General features: G+C 38.9%; 1 protein-coding gene across 3 annotated transcripts in view; it reads right to left on the bottom strand.

The window, feature by feature from the left end:
- The window catches only part of PNPLA6 (patatin like domain 6, lysophospholipase), a 103067-nt gene that overhangs the window by 58559 nt on the left and 25053 nt on the right, over positions 1-19455 (bottom strand). For all 3 annotated transcript variants that reach the window (XM_087957094.1, XM_026679667.2, XM_087957095.1), the window contains exons 7-19: positions 18991-19150; positions 18573-18653; positions 13242-13370; positions 10139-10219; positions 9803-9950; positions 9279-9362; positions 9087-9193; positions 8691-8882; positions 5471-5548; positions 4701-4906; positions 3709-3840; positions 3402-3525; positions 897-1010 (exon numbers count right to left, since the gene is read on the bottom strand). In XM_087957094.1, coding sequence (XP_087813220.1) covers positions 897-1010; positions 3402-3525; positions 3709-3840; positions 4701-4906; positions 5471-5548; positions 8691-8882; positions 9087-9193; positions 9279-9362; positions 9803-9950; positions 10139-10219; positions 13242-13370; positions 18573-18653; positions 18991-19150 — 1636 coding nt within the window. The remainder of the gene's footprint in view (positions 1-896; positions 1011-3401; positions 3526-3708; positions 3841-4700; positions 4907-5470; positions 5549-8690; positions 8883-9086; positions 9194-9278; positions 9363-9802; positions 9951-10138; positions 10220-13241; positions 13371-18572; positions 18654-18990; positions 19151-19455) is intronic.

Genomic DNA, 19455 nt, shown 5'->3' with positions numbered 1-19455 from the left:
AAGGCATTAGAAGACTGGAGGATGCCAGTGCCCAGAATTTGAACAGTAATACATATAAACAAAGATTTCTCAGTCTGTTAAATACCCAGCTGATGAGAAACTAGCCTGATCTTCCTAAAATGATTTTCTCCCTATTCACATCTAAAAAAGTGCTCACAATGACTTGCCACTGCATTCCTTCATTCTCTATTAAAATGCAACTCTACATGTATCCTGAAGTATCTCCCTGGATATCATAGTATATCTTTAACTCCTTCTAGAAAAAACTTACTATCAGCAATGAATCTACCTTGTTTAGAAGATAGCATGGTTTGCTACAATATGGAAAAGCAGCATTTTCTATTATGATTTCCATTTGAAAACGTTTTGAAGACATGATGACTGTGGGGGTTAATGTTTTCTCATAATGCAATTGAGCCAGTTCACAGCAGACAAGAAAAACTCTATATGAGGGTTCACTTTCTGGCTCAATTTTGATTATGTTGACTTTGAAAAACTAGGAGCCTACAACGTATGCTGTTTTGTTGGGGCTATCCAAAAAGTTTGCATAAGAAATTAACAGTGCCATTAATACATGGTAAGCCAAGTCAAATAATGAAGTAGAACAGTTATCTACATGTTCATTTTCCAGATCAGTATCCTATAAAGCTTTACAATCTTCCTTTACACTCAATATTTCTGAACACTTATAAAGCTTTTCTACCTGATCATGTTTGTGTCCAAAAATATACATATTATGCCATAGAGTTTCTATACATACAATGTGCACGTACACATCCTACAAACTGAAATGGAAATAAATCTGCAGAACCATTTCCAAATTCAGAAATTAGTTGTACACCAGGACTGCAAAGCTTAGTTCAAATAGAAAATAGGGAGAATCCCTGAGCCTGCACCTGAGGGTAGCGTCTTTTGATGTTGTTGAGAGTCCCTTCTGGTAACTTGGCCAACTCTGTGTCCCGTACAGCATGGACAGTAGTAGCTCGTACTTGATGGGTCAGAGCTTCCACCTGTATCACAAGAAATGAGTCACAGTTGGTAAATCACATTCATCATAGTCTTCCCACATGAAAAAGAGCACTCCTCAGCTTGTGAGAGATGCTCTTCTGTAAGTATGAATATATAGTCCTCATTTAATAACAATAATTGGGACTGAAATTTCCACTGCTAAGGGTTGCGGTCATGTGACTATGATGCTTAATAACGGCAGTTCTAGAAGTCTCTGGTTATTATTGTTAAGTGAGGATTTCACATGATCATGGCTTCAAAATATACAATTTTATTAAGGATTTTAATTTTAATTACAATATTATGTTATGATGTATTATTTTGTAAGTCCCAGTACTGATACTAAAAGCTTCTTGATATTTTTTGTTTCTGCTTAGAATCTTTAATCCTTTAAAATTTTAATCCCCCAAATTTAGTGTGCAGTTTTTAAAATTAAAATTTTACTTATCTTTGTTAGCTTAAATAGCCAAAGTAGCCAAAATATATCTGGTTCCCACAAGAACCTATTTGTTTTCTTATAGTTAATTCCAAAGACTTAAGAATAAATGACAGTATTCCAAATTTAGGTGGACTCTTAATTCATTTAAATTTTCTTAGATAAAAATCTTATTTGGTGCTTTTGCTGTTTAATTCAAATTCTTTCTTAAGTTTATAACTAATTTTCTTTTGTTCAGAACTGTAGCTAAACCCACCCCGCATTCTAAAGTTATCATTCCAAAGGTCTTAATAGGTTTAAGATAGTTAACATGTAATTTCTAAAAATGTTTAGATAGATAGTGAGGCTTTTAAACCTAGCATCCTTTAAAAGCAGGATGGCTAATCTCTTTGTCTCCCAGTGCTTAAAATTGTGAAAACTGCCATTTTAGAGTCTCTTTGTGAGGAACAGTCTTTCAGAGCAGCGGTTGCCAACCAGTGGGCCATGGCCCACTGGTAAGCCGCAAGAAAATTTTGGTGGGCCGCAGAGAAATCTCGCCTCCAGAGCACCCCCCAAAGCAATTAATCCAGGCTGGGCAAGAACACAAGGCTGCGCCGCCCACATGGCCTGCAGGAACCCCCCCACCCACTCACTCCTTACCCAGCAATCTTTCCTGTTAAATTGCTATTTTTCCTTTTTCCAACCATCAGCTGTTCTGCTGTGCCAGAAGATTTAGATTAGCTAGAAAGCAGGAAATGGTTGGATTTCTTGTTTTCTAGCTAGTCTTTAGATCTTCAGGTCTGCTTTTAAGCACAGCCGAATCTCCCATAGGACTGAAGTTTCTATTATTCAGTGCAGACTCACAGCAAGCAAATTTTATGTGACAGACTGAGCTAGCTGATGGCAGATAGATAGATCACTGAATGAATGTGTGAGCAACTCAATCTGCCTGCCTGCTTTGCCTGATTTTGGGTAAAAGTTGCTCTTTTTTTAATAAAAAATTCAATATTTATATACATGGTGTGTTGAGAGTTAATTTTGTGGGTTTGCTTGCTAGCAAATTTTATGAGTTTGCTTGCAAACAAATTTTATATGACAGACTGAGCTAGCTGATGGCAGATAGATAGATCTCTGAATGAATCTGTGATTCTGTGAGCAACTCAATCTGCCTGCTTGCTTTGACTGATTTTGGGTAAAAGTTGCTCTTTTTTATAAAAAATTCAATATTTATATAAATATTTATAATATTTACATACCAGCCATGCCCAGCCAGTCACATGACCACCAAGACACACCCACAAATTAGGCCATGCCCACAGAACCGGTTAGTGGTCCCTGGGATTTAAAATTATGAGATTGGTGGTCCCTGAGGTCCAAAAGGTTGGCAACCCCTGTTCCAGAGCACATGTGGATGATCTTCTGTCCTCCCATATTCAGAGAGATTCCAAACACCCAGTCCATTCATTTGTTTTTTTGGTCTTTGCCACAATTGTTGGCTCCACTTTTGTGAAGAGGTCTTCAGTTTGCCATGCCTCCCCTGGAAGTTTCATGCGTTTGCAACTTCCAAATTCCTGCTGGCTTCCCCATTGACTTTGTTTATGGGAAGACAGCAGGGAAGGTCACAAATCATGATCATGAGACTGTGGGATATGGCAATGATTGGAAATCAAGGCTGGTTGCAGAATGCCCAGACTGCATCATATGATCACGGCCAGAACTCTGAGAACCAATAGTATTGGTAGCTGCCATTCATTCAGTGCCATTGCAAATTCAAACAGTAAATGAGCAAGTAGTTATTAAGCAAGGGCCACCTAGTCTACAATTGGTCTAGAACAAGAATCTGATGCTGTGTCTATTAATCTTCTTAAAATACAAAGTGTGTAACTCATATTTGGGCTCAAAAGGGTAGTAGAGGATTTACCCCTTTGGTTTAGCTGTCCATCACTGAATGTAGGGGTTTTCCTTACTTAGAACTTACCACTCCAATGAGGTCCCCACGCCCATATTCCCCAACCAGTTCCTTCTTGCCATTGGCCTTCTGAATGACAGAGCGCAAGCGCCCATTCAGCACAATGTAAGTGCAGTCAGACTTATCACCTTGCCTGGAAGAGAAGGAAAAATCATGGATTAAATTGGTCTCCTTCTCTAATAACCAGTAAAGTCTGCCTTGAAGCAAGTTATCTCTGTGCAAATATCATGGCATAGTGTGCATCTAACTGAACGGGGGATTCTTTAGCAAAGGAAAGGCATCAAACGTAGCTCAGGAAATAGCTCCTTTGTCTTACCTGTAAAGTGCTCGCCCAGCCTCTACTGCCATCCAATCAATAGCGAAGTCCATTTGACGTACAAAAGGAGACATGCGGGCTGCTACAGTATGAGCCACACTCAGCACCACACTTGGCTGTTCCCTCATAATCCTAAGGAGGAGTCAGAAGTTACTGGAAGACTACAGCCTTTACAACATATAAAAGTTCCAGTTCGTTTCTCAGTTTTGCCAGAGTCGAGAAAGAAATAGATCCAACTTGGATTCAGGGAAGATGCTGCTAGTTAAGCATGGTGAATCTTGGGGCAAAGCTAAATTAATTTTACTGATTTATTCATTTTTATTCAACAAGTGACTCTGGGCAATGAACAATCATAAAACCAATTAAAAATAATTTTTGTAATATAGAAGTTAAAATACACACAGCAGCTGAGGAAAATACTACAATTCATAGATGTTAAAACAATCAGGAGACAGAATCTTTCAAACACTTGGGGCTCAGACCAGGCCACAAAACTAGGTGTTAGGGGGTAAGCAGGGCCATACCCATCCTAATCTCAGGAGGGAGGGTGTTCCATAAGGCAGGTGCTATGGCAGAAAAGGCACAATTCCTGGCCCCCTCTGGCATTCCCAGAGTATATCCATCCTGCCAGACTAGACTGGATAGGTAGAAGCATCTGGGGAAAGAAGTCCCTCAGGCAACTCAGTCATTAAAGAAAGATAACCATTATTTTTAGGTAGCTCTTTCTACTGGAGAAGAGAAAGAGGAAAACCACACCAGAGCCATGAAAGCCCTTCCTAAGCTGACAGCATAAACCCACAGACAGAACCATTCTTTTTTCTCCATTTTACCTGTGAGATGGCCCAACCAATCTCCCAGTGGAGAATAGCAAATGGCTCAGGCTAAAAGAACAGGAGCAGTTGCCGCATGTGAACACGGCTAGTGATTGAGAAGAACATGATAGCAGGAGAGCCAGGCAGAAACCAAGCACATTTTATGCACATGGTACCCACTCGTAAAAGTCAGACTTGGAGATCTTAAGGAAAGTACAATCACGATTTGCTTTGATGGTGAAAATCAGTGGTTCTCCAGTAAGCACTGCTAGCTGGCCCACCATCTCTCCAGGTTGAACCAAGAAGAGGCACACGTCTTCAGCCTTGTCAATCATCCGCTGGTAAACATGCAGACAGCCCCACAGTACAAAGTGTAAGCTGACATCCTGCCAAAAAAGACCAGAATAAGCAGCCCATTCCAAGGGAATTGGGTTACCATGGAGCAGGACTGAGCAGAAGCTTCAACAGGTTTCTAGAAATATCTTTTAAAAAACTTTGTCTCTTAAAAGCTAAATCAATGGGTTTGCTAAACAGCTGGAAATTAGTGTTTTAAAGAGGAGTGTTTTGCAGCCGATGTGCACTCCACTTTTTTTCCTTCTTCCTTTCCTGACAAATTCTTCTTCTTTTATAATCCACAGTCATTGCTGTAAAAGCTACAGCATAGGGTTCTACATTGTGGAAAGAAACCTTCAATAATTTGAACTGTGAAGAACCCACTCAGAAGAATACACAATAAAATTCAATCTACATGAAATGCTTCTTGAGAAGTCTTTCCTTCTAGAACATAAGTCCATCCAACATTAGGTCCTGATTACAGGAATAAACTATTACAGGCAATCTCTTCTTTCATCCTTTTCTGATCTTCAAGGGGATGAGATGTGCTACAATTATCATTTATTTTTCTCTGACTAAGCTAGTTTACGATCTTGTATGTCCTCTACAATGCTTACTTGATCTCCTTGACGGGCAATTACTGTTCCTGCTTTGGCATGATGCAAAAGCACCCGATTATTTAGTAAGGATGAATCCTGTGGAGAGAATGGCAGAGTGTTATTAGCTGTCTTTCCTGTTTGGAATAGGAGCTGAATCCTTTACACCTCAATTACACTCTGGGTAGAGTAGAGTTCAAAGTAAAGTCAGGAAACTAAGTCTCTTCTCTATAGGATTTCTAAAATATTATCATTTTTTAAAAGCTGCAAGGCGGAGCTGTTTTCACAGCTCCTTTGTAAAAAAAAGGTCTGAAACTGAAAAAAGTAAGTTTCAGCCTCACACATTCCTGTAGGAGAAAGGGTAATTTACTGGTACTAGAGTACATTTTGCAGTATAGGTTGTCACGAAAGTACACAAATACACACACTGGTTTATAAACCTATTCCCAGTGTAGAAGGAACATTGGCTTACCTGAATGTTCATTTTCTGTCTAGGTGGAGTGAGTCCAGATAGGATGGGGTTAACTCTGCTTAAACCAGTTGGACTGAGTCTGCTCAAATTCAAGCTCCGCCCCTTTGCTGAGGCCACTCCCCAGTTTTTGACGAAGCATCAAGGCAGATGAGACGTGATTCCACTAGTGTACATAAACAGATACACATTAATGCACCCTCCCTAGCCCATCCCAGACTAGACGAACCAGGGTGGGGCTGGACTCACTCCACATAGATAGAAAATGAACATTCAGGTAAGCCAATGTTCCTTTTCCTGTCTATGGTTACATGACTCCAGATAGGATGGGACATACCCAAGCCTGCTAATTCCAGGGAGAGCAATAGTCTGGTCCTACTTACATCAGTGTTCATGTACACTTTGCAGGATTCTTCTGCCAAAAGCGGCATACAGCGCAGCGAAGGCATCAATGCGATAATGGTGGATAAAAGGAGATGGAGAAGACCAGGTGGCCGCTCTACAAATCTCCTCAATGGGGGCTTGGGTAGCCCAGGCCGCCGTTGTCGCTGCACTCCTGGTGGAATGTGCTCTCACTCTTCTTAGAATCGGAAGAGCTGAAGTGTGATAAGCCTTAGCAATGCAGGCCCTAATCCACCTGCCCACTGTCATTGGTGACACCTTCAACCCCAAGGAACTGGGTTGAAATGATATGAACAGGACTTTCGTCCTGTGGAACAGAAGGGTCCTCTGGATGTTAAGCCCTCCGCACATCCAGAGTGTGCCATGATCGCTTGAGAGAGTGGGAAGGAGTAGGACAAAAATTGGGAAGGACAAGTTCCTGTGCTCTATGAAATCTGGAATTGATTTTAGGTATAAAGGAGGGATCCAATTGCAACACCACTCTGCCCGCATGGAAGACACACAAGACTTCCGTGACAGAAAGAGCAGCTAACTCCGAAATCCTCCTAGCCGAGGTAATGGCTATGAGGAATGCCACCTTGAGAGAGAGGTAATATAAGATTATGGATGTAAGTGGTTCAAAAAGTGGAGACATTAAGGCTTTTAGAACTTTGGGAAGGTCCCAAGTGGGAAATCTGTGAACCACTGGTGGCCTCAGCAAAGGGGCGGAGCTTGAATTTGAGCCGACTCAGTCCAACTGGTTTAAGCAGAATTAACCCCATCCTATCTGGACTTATGTAACCATAGACAGGAAAATAACCATCACAAAGCAGCATTCTGAAGCAATTTCTATTTGTCTTGGAATAACTATTATCTCTTGACCTCCATTTTCCTTTTAAGAAAAAAAAGGATTGAGACTAAACAGGACTCTTGCAAGGCAAACCTTATGAATATTGTAGAGTACAAAGTGCAGTAAAACTGAAGATGATTTCAAAAGAACTCCTAGTATTTTTAGTTAAAAGGAATACTTTCTTACAATGAATGGAAGAAAAATATCAAAACTGGTGAGGAGAGGACAAAAGGAGGACAGGATTGCAAATTCTCTTGTCCATAAAACTCATGAAGAAAGAAGAGCAGTGGCACAATCGAAGTGTTGTCTTAAAGTGCCATGAAAAATATTCTGGGCCATGATAAATTGAAAGGATTTGGAAGTAAAGGACAATTCTGTTTTGTTTTGTACTGGCCCATAGAAAATGTTCATATAAAAAGATGTCATGACTCTAGAAAGAATGCAGAGAAGAGCAACAAGGATGATTAAAGGACTAGAGCCTACTGTACATCATATGATGAACAAGTGAGGGAACTAGGTATATCTAGTCTAACAAAGAGGACTGGGGTAGTATGTAGCAGTGTTCCAGTACTTGAGGGGATGTCACAGAGAAGTGGGAGTCAACTTATTATTCAAAGCACCTGAGGGCAGGACAAGAACTAATAGATGTAAGATCATAAAAAGAGATCCAACCTAGAACTAAGGAGAATTCCTGACAGTGAGAATCAGTGGAACAACTTGCCCTTGGAATTTGTGGGTGCTCTATCACTGGAGGTTTTGAAGCAGAGACTGGACAACCATTTGTCCAGAATGCTAAAAGATCTCCTGCCATGGACAGAGAGTTGGACTAGAACAGGGCTGTCAAATTCGTGGCCCACAGGCTGGATGTGTCATGTGCTGGCCACACCCACCCTGGTTTAGTGAAGGGGAAAAAAGTCCTGATATGTCACATGATGTTGCTGTGATGACGTGAGTTTGACACCCCTGGACTAGAAGAACTTCAAGGTCCCTTCCAACACTATTATTCTATGTTCTAATTCCTGTTGAGAAGTGAATAAAGCATTGAATAAACCCAAGCATTGAACACAACCAGCTTCTGCACCAGTGGTGGGATTATTATTATTTTTACTACCGGTTGGTGGGAGTGGCATGGCTTGGTGGGCATGGCTTGGTGGGCGTGACAGGGGAAGGATATACTGTAAAATCTCCATTCCCTCCCCACTCCTGGGGAAAGGTTACTGCAAAATCCCATTCCATCCCCATCCCACTAACCTGCTTTCAGATCCATTCTCCTCTACAGGGCAACAAAAGAAGACCCAGCCAATCAGCTGGGACTTGGGAGGCAGAGAATAGATAGGGGCGGGGGGGGGGAGCAGTCAGAGGTTGTATTTGCCGGTTCTCTGAACTACTCAAAATTTCCGCTACCGGTTCTCCAGAACTGGTCAGAATCTGCTGAATACCACCTCTGCTCTGCACTTGCTAAGAAATAAAGAAAATAGCAAGGGAGAACCCTCCCCTCCCAAATCACTGATTATCAGAAAACTCTTCCTGTATCACTCTACCTCAATTTTCATGAGTTTGACCAACTCCCGCTTGGCAGCCTCAAAAATGGCACTGGTCTGGCGGCCCTGGTATGGTCCAAATGGGCAATCGCCAGTTGCTGAATCATCCTCACAATAGTTGTAATGGTAGATGCCCGATGGTTGTTCTTCCACCATCACAGACTTTCGTTCACGGGAGTCTTGGGAAGCTGACTGTTAAAAATAGAAAAGGAAGAAGCAATTAACAGAGGCCTAAGAACCAAGAGATTGTCTACAGGAAAGATTTCACAAAGGCAGAAACATTTCCTCCCCAAAAGGCAGCCTCATCTCTATCCCTTTTAATTGTATCTAAAAACCTGTAAGAAAATGACAAATATCAAAGCTGACATGCTCCTTTCCTCCTTGGCAGAAACTTACTCGAGCAAAGCCATCCAATGCAATTGTACTGTTTTCCTGAAGAGAAACTGAGATGCGGCCTCGCTCATAGGCCATATCAAAGTCTGACCGTGGGCCCTTTGGAATTCCTGAGTGAGAAAGAGAGTATGGAGATAATCCACTGGATTGCCCAAGGAATCAAACAAAGGGAGAATGGGCCAAAAAGAGACATACCTGAAATGTCAACTGGCATGGAGATACAACGGCTCAACAGAGGAGGAACAGGGGGTTCTAATAAACCTGATTTCAAGGGATCACCTAGAAGTATACAAGTGTACAGTATACTCACATAGTATAGATGTGAACATTTTACTTTCCCATACCTTGGAGGGAATCCATAAGCAATACTTGCGTAAGGAATGTAAAACCTCTGCCAGAGATTACTAAATTACATTCTATTGGGAGGGCTCAGAATATGCAGGGGAAAAGAACAGTGAAAATAATTCAGTTGGGACTGAGGCAGATGAGGTTTATACTCTGGGTTGATCTTCTTACTTTCTAGTAGCAGCATCCGGACCATTGCTTCTGCAATATTATTATTAGAGGACATCACTGGACAGAAGAAATTGAAGCCGTACTTCATAAGCGAGTCAAGGCAAGAGACAGAATGAAATGGATTGCACTGGAGGCTCAGAGGCCAAACTCAACTCACACTTTATAGCAAACGCCAGGTTTTACTCCTAGGGCAGGCAACTTACCTTGATCTTTAGAGGCATCTGGTTGCCTTCCAGTACTATCCTTTGTGTCCTCAATAGAGGAAGCACTGATTATACGTTTACTGTGCCAAACAGGACTTGTGCGCAAGGGGTGACTCGACTGGGGAAAAAGCCGCAATGGTTGCATTTCCTGGGGATGGGAAACATACCCACATCCATTACACAAGAAGGTGGGAAACACAGAGCAGTTGTGCTGGGAAACCCACCCTCTATGATTAATCAGCAGTGAGGGAAGTGAATTCTTCATATGCTCAAAGGCTACTGTCAATTCCCACATGAAGAAGGTGAGGTTTAATTTGGTCATAGGTCATGACTTACATGGCTGAAAAGCTCATTTGTCAGGCCCAGATAGTTGTGCAAGGCCAAGAAGGTGACTCTTTGAAGACGAACCATTATGATCTGTAATTGGAAACAGCAAAGTGGCAGGTCAACAGACAGTTACCCAACATGTGTCTGCATATGTCAGGTGCAAAACGTGAAGGTCCAATTAAACTGATTTATTGGTACTCTTGCCTATGTACTAACAGTTAGATCTGTTTGGAGTTAGATAAGGGTCAACAAAATTCAAGGGAGGGAACTTCCGGTTTGTCGGCTTCGCGAGCGGCAGGGATTTGCGAAGCTGAGCGATCCCTGCTGCGCTAGCCGCTTTTGGTGCTCCGATCCGGACGGGTCCGGAGCTAGGCTGCCCTGCAGGGGCAGCTGAAGATAGGGGGATCCGGAGAGGGGTTTGGGGGTGTTGCAGACCCCCTCCCCGGCCGGCAGAACCCCCTTTTCCCAAGACGGTGCAGCGGCGGTCCGCAATGGCCGCCACAAAGAAGCTGGCAGCCGGGTAAGAATGCGCAGGAGGAAGTGGAGAAAGTATTTGAAAAGAGAAAGTTTTTCTTGGTTCCCAGGACTCTAAGACATATTTAACAAAACTCCTGAAAAGTATGACTTTCTGAATGATACCTTCTAGAAGAGGAAAAAAGCGGCAGTTTGGTGGTGCTGAAAGGAAAGTTTACTCTCCTTCCCGACGGAATTAATAAGTGGACATTGAAAAACCTGTTTTTTTCAGGTAAAACTAGCTTTATGGGATAAGTCGGAAGGGAGAGGACAAAAAATATATTCATCTGGTTTGATTTTTGTTGGAGGAGATGCCTTAAGGATTTGAAGACAGAAATAGAACTCCAATAAGGCTTCAAAATACAGATTTGGGCTTTCTTTTTTCTTTTGTCTGATACTACCCCTGGAAGAGAAAGGGAGAATTTTGTCTTGGCTTGGATTGATTGAGGATTGTGGATTTTGGGATTGTTTTACTTTTTTTTTGAAATATCTTGGTTGGTGTAAGAAGAAAGAGGGAAAAAAGAAAAGAAAAGAAAAGATCTATAATGGCTTTTTCTTTTGAGGAACTGAGGGAAGAATATGAGCAAACAAAAGCAGCCGGTAAAGATGGTATGGAAAAAGCCTTCCTATTTTTAGAAATGGCGCTGGTTAACTATCAACAAACAATACAACAGATGGAGGCAGAAGAACAACAAGAAGAAGAAGATGAAGACGCCATCTTTAATGAATTCCAAAATTTAACTAAGAAAGAAGGAAGGAAGAAAGCGAGGAAAATGAAGGACTTAAGATCTAAAAAAACATTTAAGAAAGAGAAAAATAAGATGCAAAATAAATATAATGATAGTAAACAAAAGAAAAAGGGAACACAACAGAGAAGGGATGCCAGCAAGGCAGAGGCTAGAAGAAGGGGGGTAGGAAGATTTGGTGGGGGAAGAAAGAAAGGGGAAAGGCGGAGAAAAGCCACAAAGTTTTGAAATTAGATGGGAAAAGAGGAATTTTTTTAGGGACAAAGGGTAAAGTACAATTTCCTTAAAAAGATTTTGCAAGGTACATAAGATGGTATTGTAACATCTGTATTAGAAATAGAAAATTAGAATGGCTTAAGAGTTAATAAGAAATTAAAATGTTGAAATGTTTAACAATGATTGATTTTAAAATGTAATAAAATATTAAAGGGAAAGGCAATGGGAATGTTATAAGATTTAATATTTAGATTTATTATTTAACTATGTATTTAATCATTTTGGATTTATCACTCTGTTTTTATTGTTATTAAAAGAAAAAAATTAGTAGATAGAATGTACCAAGCAGAATCAGATTGGGTATTAGGTGTTATTTTAAATGTTAATCTAATTAATTTAGGGGGAGGATAGAAAGGCATCATACTCTGATTAGTGACTTCAGGAGAAATTCTTTTTTTTTTATAAGGAATGAGATAGAGGGATAATAAAGAATGGGCAAAAGATACAAATATAATGATTTAAATTAAGATGGATTAAATAAGATAGAATTATGAAGAGTGAAATGTGTGGAGAAGTTTATATAGAAGATATAGAATGGTAAACAAAATAGGTAATGATATGTAAGATGAGCATGAATATAATTGAAGCCCATATAAAGAGAGGTACCTGGGGCCAAGTTACTTTCCTAAAATATTTTTTATATGTTTGTTTGTTGTGTGTTTATGTTTTTGAGAGTATTAATAAAACCTTGTAGAAATACAGAATGAGAATAATGGTAATCAAGTCAGAAAGAAATAGATGAAATAATAATAGTGAAATTGAATAAGAGTAAAGAGAAGTAAAGAGAAATTGGATAAGAGGTATTTTTATGTTCATATGGAAATGGCTTAAAATAGAACTGTATTGTATAAAATAAGGTTTTATCTGACTTGTAAAATTTATAATGGAAAAAGGTTCAAATATGTAATGGTTGATGATGATTTGTTTGTCTTTGAAATTAATAAAATTTGCTTAAAAAATAATAATCAAGGGAGGTTGGACTTAGCTTGTTGGTGGCTATGTAGTGATTCTAGGCTCTTTTAACTCTGACTACATTGTGGTAGTTAGTATAAAAATTCATTGCAATATGTAGGGTAGGTTAAAAGAAAGGCTTGTTTGTCTTAATTTCCACAGAATTGCCTCCATGGTCTCACTGTGGCAATTTCTCCTTAACTACCAAAAAGTAGCCGACTTAATTCTCCATGTGAGAGACACTCTCCACCACCCTCAAAGACAGGATTCTTGGTTCAGCCCACCAGCTGTCCTTCATTGCAACTTGTCCTGATACAATATTCTGTTGGAGATGCAACAGTCATCTTTTAATGCAGTATTCTAAATTTAACGGGCCACAAAGCTGTTTGTAGGGATATGTGTGGCAACATTAGTTCCTAGGTGTTTGTTTCAGAAGTGCAAATCAAGTAAAAACACTGTAGAGAAGATATGAAAGATGATGTTTGCAATTATGCAAATTTGCTTGATTGTGTGCTATTTCCTGCTTCTGCTGACTTCCAAATGCTTACACAGATCAAACCCAGCAGAAAAACACAGAGAGGAGATGCATAAAAGGAGAAAGAACAGTGGCAGAACATGAAATTTACCTGAACCACCCGAACCAAGCTCTCAGGATACTTCTCAAAGACCGCTGAGAAGGCTTCAACCGGCAACTGCAGCACAGTGGAGTCTTCAGCTACCCGTGCAGACACTGTCCGATATGGCCGTTGGTGACCCTGTTGGACACCCCCCCCGCACCGGAGAGATTTAAGCGCTATAACTATAATTCTTTCTGATCCACTAGTTACATATACAGCATGTAAAAGGAGAGCCATGTTAATCTATGGTAGCAATGGTCACAAGGAATCCAGAAGCCCTTTTCCAACTAACCAATCTTATTAAATGAGTTATATCTTACACTCATGAGGTTTGGATCACTTCATCAAATGCATATAGTGGCTTGATAGAATTTTTTAAAAAACAGATTGATAAAGTAGTTATAATCTATTTCACATGTAACCCACATCTCTATAACCAACCTATTTTCCTCTCTCTTTCCCCTTACTTCATCCCAATTTAAATCTGATTTAAAATGCATTCTATTGTATCAGAAGATGAATAGCAGCTCACAAAAGCTTATGCCTTTAAATAAAATTTGTTAGTCAGAAGAGGGACTACTAGGCTCCTTTGATTATTTACTTTTTATTAGTTTTATGGAGTGATTTGACCAATATTTGGAGAATTCAGCGGCAAATCAAGCTTTATCTTGTGAATCTGAGAAGACAGAAGCAGAGGATTGGGTCAAGTGGCTTCCTACTAATAGTAGGAGAGGCTAAGTGTATATGAACAGAGGGAATAGGTGTTGTAGTTATAGAAGGGAAAACATTCATCAGGTTCATATTTTAAAGTCTGATTTTCACATTGCAAAACACATGCACATGAATGCTCTCTGAAAATTTGTGAAGCAGCTGACAAATTAAGTATGTGTTTATTAGGGGAAAATACACATACACAAAACACATCATGCAGTAGAAAAAAAATATTCCTGAATTTACATAGAAAAACACACACGTTTTTGTATGAACTTTAAAACAACATTAAGAAGGCAGAAGTGGGGGGGGAGGGCGGAGCTGGCGTCTCAGCGGTACAGCATGCGATCTTGAAGCTCCAAGATCGCCGCTGATATCTCCATTGCAGGACGGTCCCACTGGACCTAAACTGTCCTGTAGAGATGGTGACTGAGGAGGGCACATCCTGTCGATCCCAGGGACATCGCAAAGTCCCTGGTTGATCCAGGAAAAGCCCTTTTGCCAGTGGCAGAGAGGCAGCCATTCAAGCTGCTGAAGCTGGGACAGCTCCGGAATGGAAGAGATTGAAGGAAAGTGTGTCAGCTTGGTGAGATGAAGTTTTACTTATTATTACTTGAAGAGAACATCCTGAAAGATTTAAAGTGAAATTAAAAGTCAAGAGGAAAGAGTTTAAGTGATGAAATTAAACTAGTTAAAGTGAAAGTTTTTTTTCTTTTTCCCTTTTTTATTGGAACTTTGAATTTGGTAAAGTTATTGAACTTTAAACTGGACTGGTTTCTTTTAAATTTTCATCTTTGTTATTTTTTATTTTTTTTAATAATTTTTTGAAAGTCTGTTTTGATTAAGATTCTTCTTTTGGATTTGAGCTATGTTTTTTTTTTTTTTAAAAAAAAGGAGGATTCCATTTTCTCTTTTTGTTTCTGGTATTGGATACAAGAGGGGGGAGTGAAAGTGAAGGGGGAAAAAAGTAGCATTGCCTGTTAGAGGCTTGGACATATTGTTTATTTCTTTCTCAGTTTGTTTATGTACTTGCTATGCTCAAGGACTCTGAGCTTTGCAATGGAAAAGATAGCGGGATGAGCATGGTAGATTGTTTATACAGGTGATCATCTGTGAAACTAAATAATTAGAGCTTTGAGCTGAAGTTGAAAGAAAGATTGAAGCGACCTTGAAAATACTGGAGCTAGAAACATTGAGTTTAATTTATTAAAGAGCCTTGGATACTTAGTGGCAGCAGCTGGTTTAACTCTTGATTATTTTCCATCTCCTTTTCTACTCCCCCCAGTTTGGATTTTTATGTTTGGATTTTAACCTTCTATTCCAGAAACTAGAACGTATTTTTTTATTTTTAATATTTATTTTTTTACTTTTTTTATCTTCTTCCTTTTCTCTTTTTTGTTAAGAGAAATAATTGGATTAAGGTAAACAAGTGCCTGAAGATTTTTCTTTTTTCCTTTTTTTGGGGGGGGAGTGGCAACTGCGTGCCTGTACTCAGTGTTTTTTTTTTTTCCTTTTTCTCTCTTCCTCTCTACAGGTAAACACAAGATGAGCAGAAAGACAACAGTACCAGCTTCCTCAATACCAATAGCCTCTTCACCATCTGGAGGACAACAGTCAATACAGACAATTTTACAACAGGAAAAAGAGAAGAAAGTGACATTACAGATGATTATGCAAGGAATCCAGAAGATTGAAAAGAGAATAGAGAATATTGAGCAAAGAGCTGAGAATATTGAGCAAAGAACTGAAAAGACATTTGAGAAAGTAGAGAACATTCAACAGATGATGATGAAATATGAGGACAGTATTAAGAAAATTGAAGAAGATATACAAAGGGACAAGAAAATTGGAGATATTGACACTTGATTGAGTGATATTGAGAAGTGCAGATGCGAACCATTAGGATGGGAAATTGACAGATCAGAATTCTACCTAAGATTTCAAAATGTAGAAGGTAAAGGTGAAAATCTTGCTGAAATAATGACAGAAATACTGGCAGAAGCGTTAGAGATAACCAAAGAGAAGATGATGGATGGGATGGATGAAGTGTTCCATGTATATACAAGATATGCAATGAGAAACAGACTACCAAGAGAAGTTCATATTAGAATCACTAAAAAGATTATTAAGACACATGTACTACAGGTAGCACGAGAGAAAACCTTAGTACAAAGATAAAGAATATTTAGAGAATATTTATTTTTGACTAAAGAGTTACTTAAAAGAGGAGTAAATTACAGATGGATGATGCCAGAAGGCCTTTTGTTCACCTGGCAGGAACAAAGACACAGAATTGACACAGTTGAAAAAGCTGAGCTATTCTACTTAGAATATTTTAGAGGAAAAGAGGAAGAAGCTAGAAAGGAAGAGTCACTAATTGAATTCCAAGAGGAGTGTATAGCAGTAATTGAAAAAGAGATAGAAGAAGGTGCAGTAGGTGGTGTACCCAGAGAGCAACGAGAATTAAGACCTACTAGAGCAATAAAAACCCCTCACAAAGCCTAACATGGATGAAAGAAAATTGATTACGATTAACATAAATGGACATAATTTGGCTATTAAAAGAAGGAAAGTATTTCATAAACTAGAGAAATTGAAATTTAATTTGCTTACAAGAAGTACATATTAAAAAACAACATGAATATATACAAACAAACAAAAATTAGGGAAATTATTTACATCGCTGGCACAATCTAAAAAAAGAGGTGTGGTTTTATATATTAAAAACACAATTTTTGCAGAATTTATACAGATGATGATGGAAGGATTTTGATGGTGGAAATAATGGACAATAATCTTAAAACACTTTTAATTGCAATTTATGCTCCCAATGATAACCAAGAAGATTTTACAGGAAATTACATATGAAAATAATTGAATTGGACTATGTTAATATTTGTATGATGGGAGATCTTAATGGAATAGTTAACGATTGGTTGGATTACGAAATGCAGAAATCAACAAAGAAAGCTAGAAAGATATTACCAAAATCCTTCTTTCAAATAACAGAAGAATTCAACTTAAAAGATGTTTGGAGAGAGAGAAAAGTGGAGAGTAAGCAATACACCTTTTACTCAAACAGACATGCTTCGTGGTCTAGAATAGACAAGATATGGATGTCAGCAGAACTACTGGCTAATAATATGAGAGATCGAAATAGAAACAAGCACTTGGGCAGTTACTTGGAGAGGATACAAGAGGAGATCCAGATGGCCCTTAAATAATACGATATTAAAAGAAAAAGACTTTAAACAGAAAATGAGAAAGAACTTGCTTTCTTCTTTAAAGAAAATAGAAAAGAGGATACATCTCTACAGAATCTCTGGGACACGATGAAGGCCTACACAAGAGGCTTGATAATAGACTATACAAGGAAAAGAAACAGAAAATAGAAAAAGACTTTCAAAATATTAGAGGATGATTATAAAAAACTAGAAAAAGACTTACAGAAGTCCCCACAAAAAAAAGACATTAAAAATAAAATAGATATAATTAAACATAAAATGGGACGAATGGAAAAAGAGGAACTAGCACAAAAATTAAAAATGCTAAATAGAATTACTTTGAAGATGCAAATAAACCAGGCAGATGGCTAGCCTATAAATTGAGAAAGGAGAGAGAATCAAGAAGGATTAGCCAACTAATAAATGAAGAAGGACATTCATGTTATGGAAATGAGGAGAAGGAAAAAATTATACAAGATTACAATGGGAAATTGTATTTTCAAGAGAATATTCAAGAAGAAAAACTTAAGCAATATTTACAGAAAGTGAACTTACCTCAGATACCTAAAGATATTGAAACAATGCTAGAAGAGAATATAACAATGATGGAATTAACAGAAGCTTTAAAAAAACAGAATGTTGGAAAAGCACCAGGTCCAGATGGCTTACCAGAGGAATTTTACAAGACCTTTCAGGAAATACTGAATCTTCACCTATTAGAAGTTATGAACGAAGTTATGTTAAAGAAAAAAATACCCAAAACATGGACAGAAGCATACATTACACTTATACCGAAGGAGGATACAGACCTGCAGCAAGTTAAAAATTACAGACCTATATCCCTATTAAATTCAGACTATAAAATCTTTGCTTCAATCTTGGCAGAAAGACTAAAAAGATACTTAAATAACCTTATCCATATTGATAAAAATGGATTCCTGCCAAAGAGACAAATCAAAGACAATGTGAGAATTATTTTGGATACTCTGGAATATTACAAGGCACATCCTGAGAAGCAAATGGCTTTGATGTTTTTAGACGCACAAAAAGCCTTCGACAATGTGAGTTGGCGATTTATGTTACTGCAGTTGGAACAAATGGGCTTTGTAAAAAATTCATTCAAGCCATTGAAATGGTATATTATGAACAAACTGTTATGGTAAACGGAGAACTAACAGAATCTCTAGATATAAGAAAAGGGACAAGGCAAGGTTGCCCACTGTCGCCCCTGCTGTTTGTGTTAACATTGGAAGTGTTGAATAGGAATATTAGAGAAGATAAAGAAATAAAAGGAATGAAAAGAAGGCAGAAGTAGAACAAAATTAACATTGTAAAAAAAGAAAGAAAATGAGATCAACAGCTTAAGCAGTTATGAGAATGGTGGTTGTAAATAGACAGTACTTACTGTGATGACATCCAGGATGCTGAGAAGACTGTGCACACTGTCCCCTGGGAACACCTCCTTCACAAGAGTCTCTTTCCCATCCTGAATTACATACACACACAAACAGCTGTGAGAAGCTAGCCATGATTCTTTCCCTTATCAGGCTTTTAAATAAAGGCTTTTGAGCAAATGTAGGGGACATGAAAGGAGCCTCCCCAATGACTGCGTTGCTTTTGACAATTGAATGTCCCTGGACAAATCCTTTCACTCCAGAAGCACTCTTTAGTTTTATGGGTGATTCTGACACAAATATAGACAAATAAATGGAAATGAATGAGAGAAGTCATCTTGTAAGCAATATTCATTTCAGCAGCTCTCACTGGAAGAAACACTAGTGTACTGCAGTCCTTTTCAAGGTTTGCCCATCTCCTCCTCCTACCTGTTCAGAGAGGAACAGCTCCAATTTTCCATCCTGGACCACATAAATGCTGGTATCAGGCTGACCTGGGCGAAAGACATATTCGCCTTGCTGGCATTGTTGAAAAGTCATGTGTTTACACAATTCCAGGAATAAGGGTTTCTCAAAGTGGCCTAGCACCCTACAGGGAAATATCAGGGCACAATTTCAACAATAATCCCACCATATTAAACACTGAACTCTATCAACTACACAATCCCAATATGCTTCTTGGGGACAGTGGACTAGGTTCTCTAGACTGGGCACAAAACCCAGAAGAATAACCATAATAAGGGAGGTGCATGATTACATTAAAACGGTAGTAGTCTTTTTAAATGTTGTATTGTACTGGAAGCAGTGTTGGAGACCATTTGATACAAAGGTAGTACATAAAGCTTTGAAGGGGACATTATTGCATCCTTCCTTTCTTCCTCACGTTATGTAGCC

This window comes from Notechis scutatus, chromosome 2 (assembly GCF_049901735.1).
Source record: "Notechis scutatus isolate UNSWTSFEM ecotype Mainland chromosome 2, rNotScu1.2, whole genome shotgun sequence".
Taxonomy (NCBI): domain Eukaryota; kingdom Metazoa; phylum Chordata; class Lepidosauria; order Squamata; family Elapidae; genus Notechis; species Notechis scutatus.
Note: the sequence above shows the minus strand (reverse complement) of the source record. Positions and strands in the feature narration are given on the sequence as shown.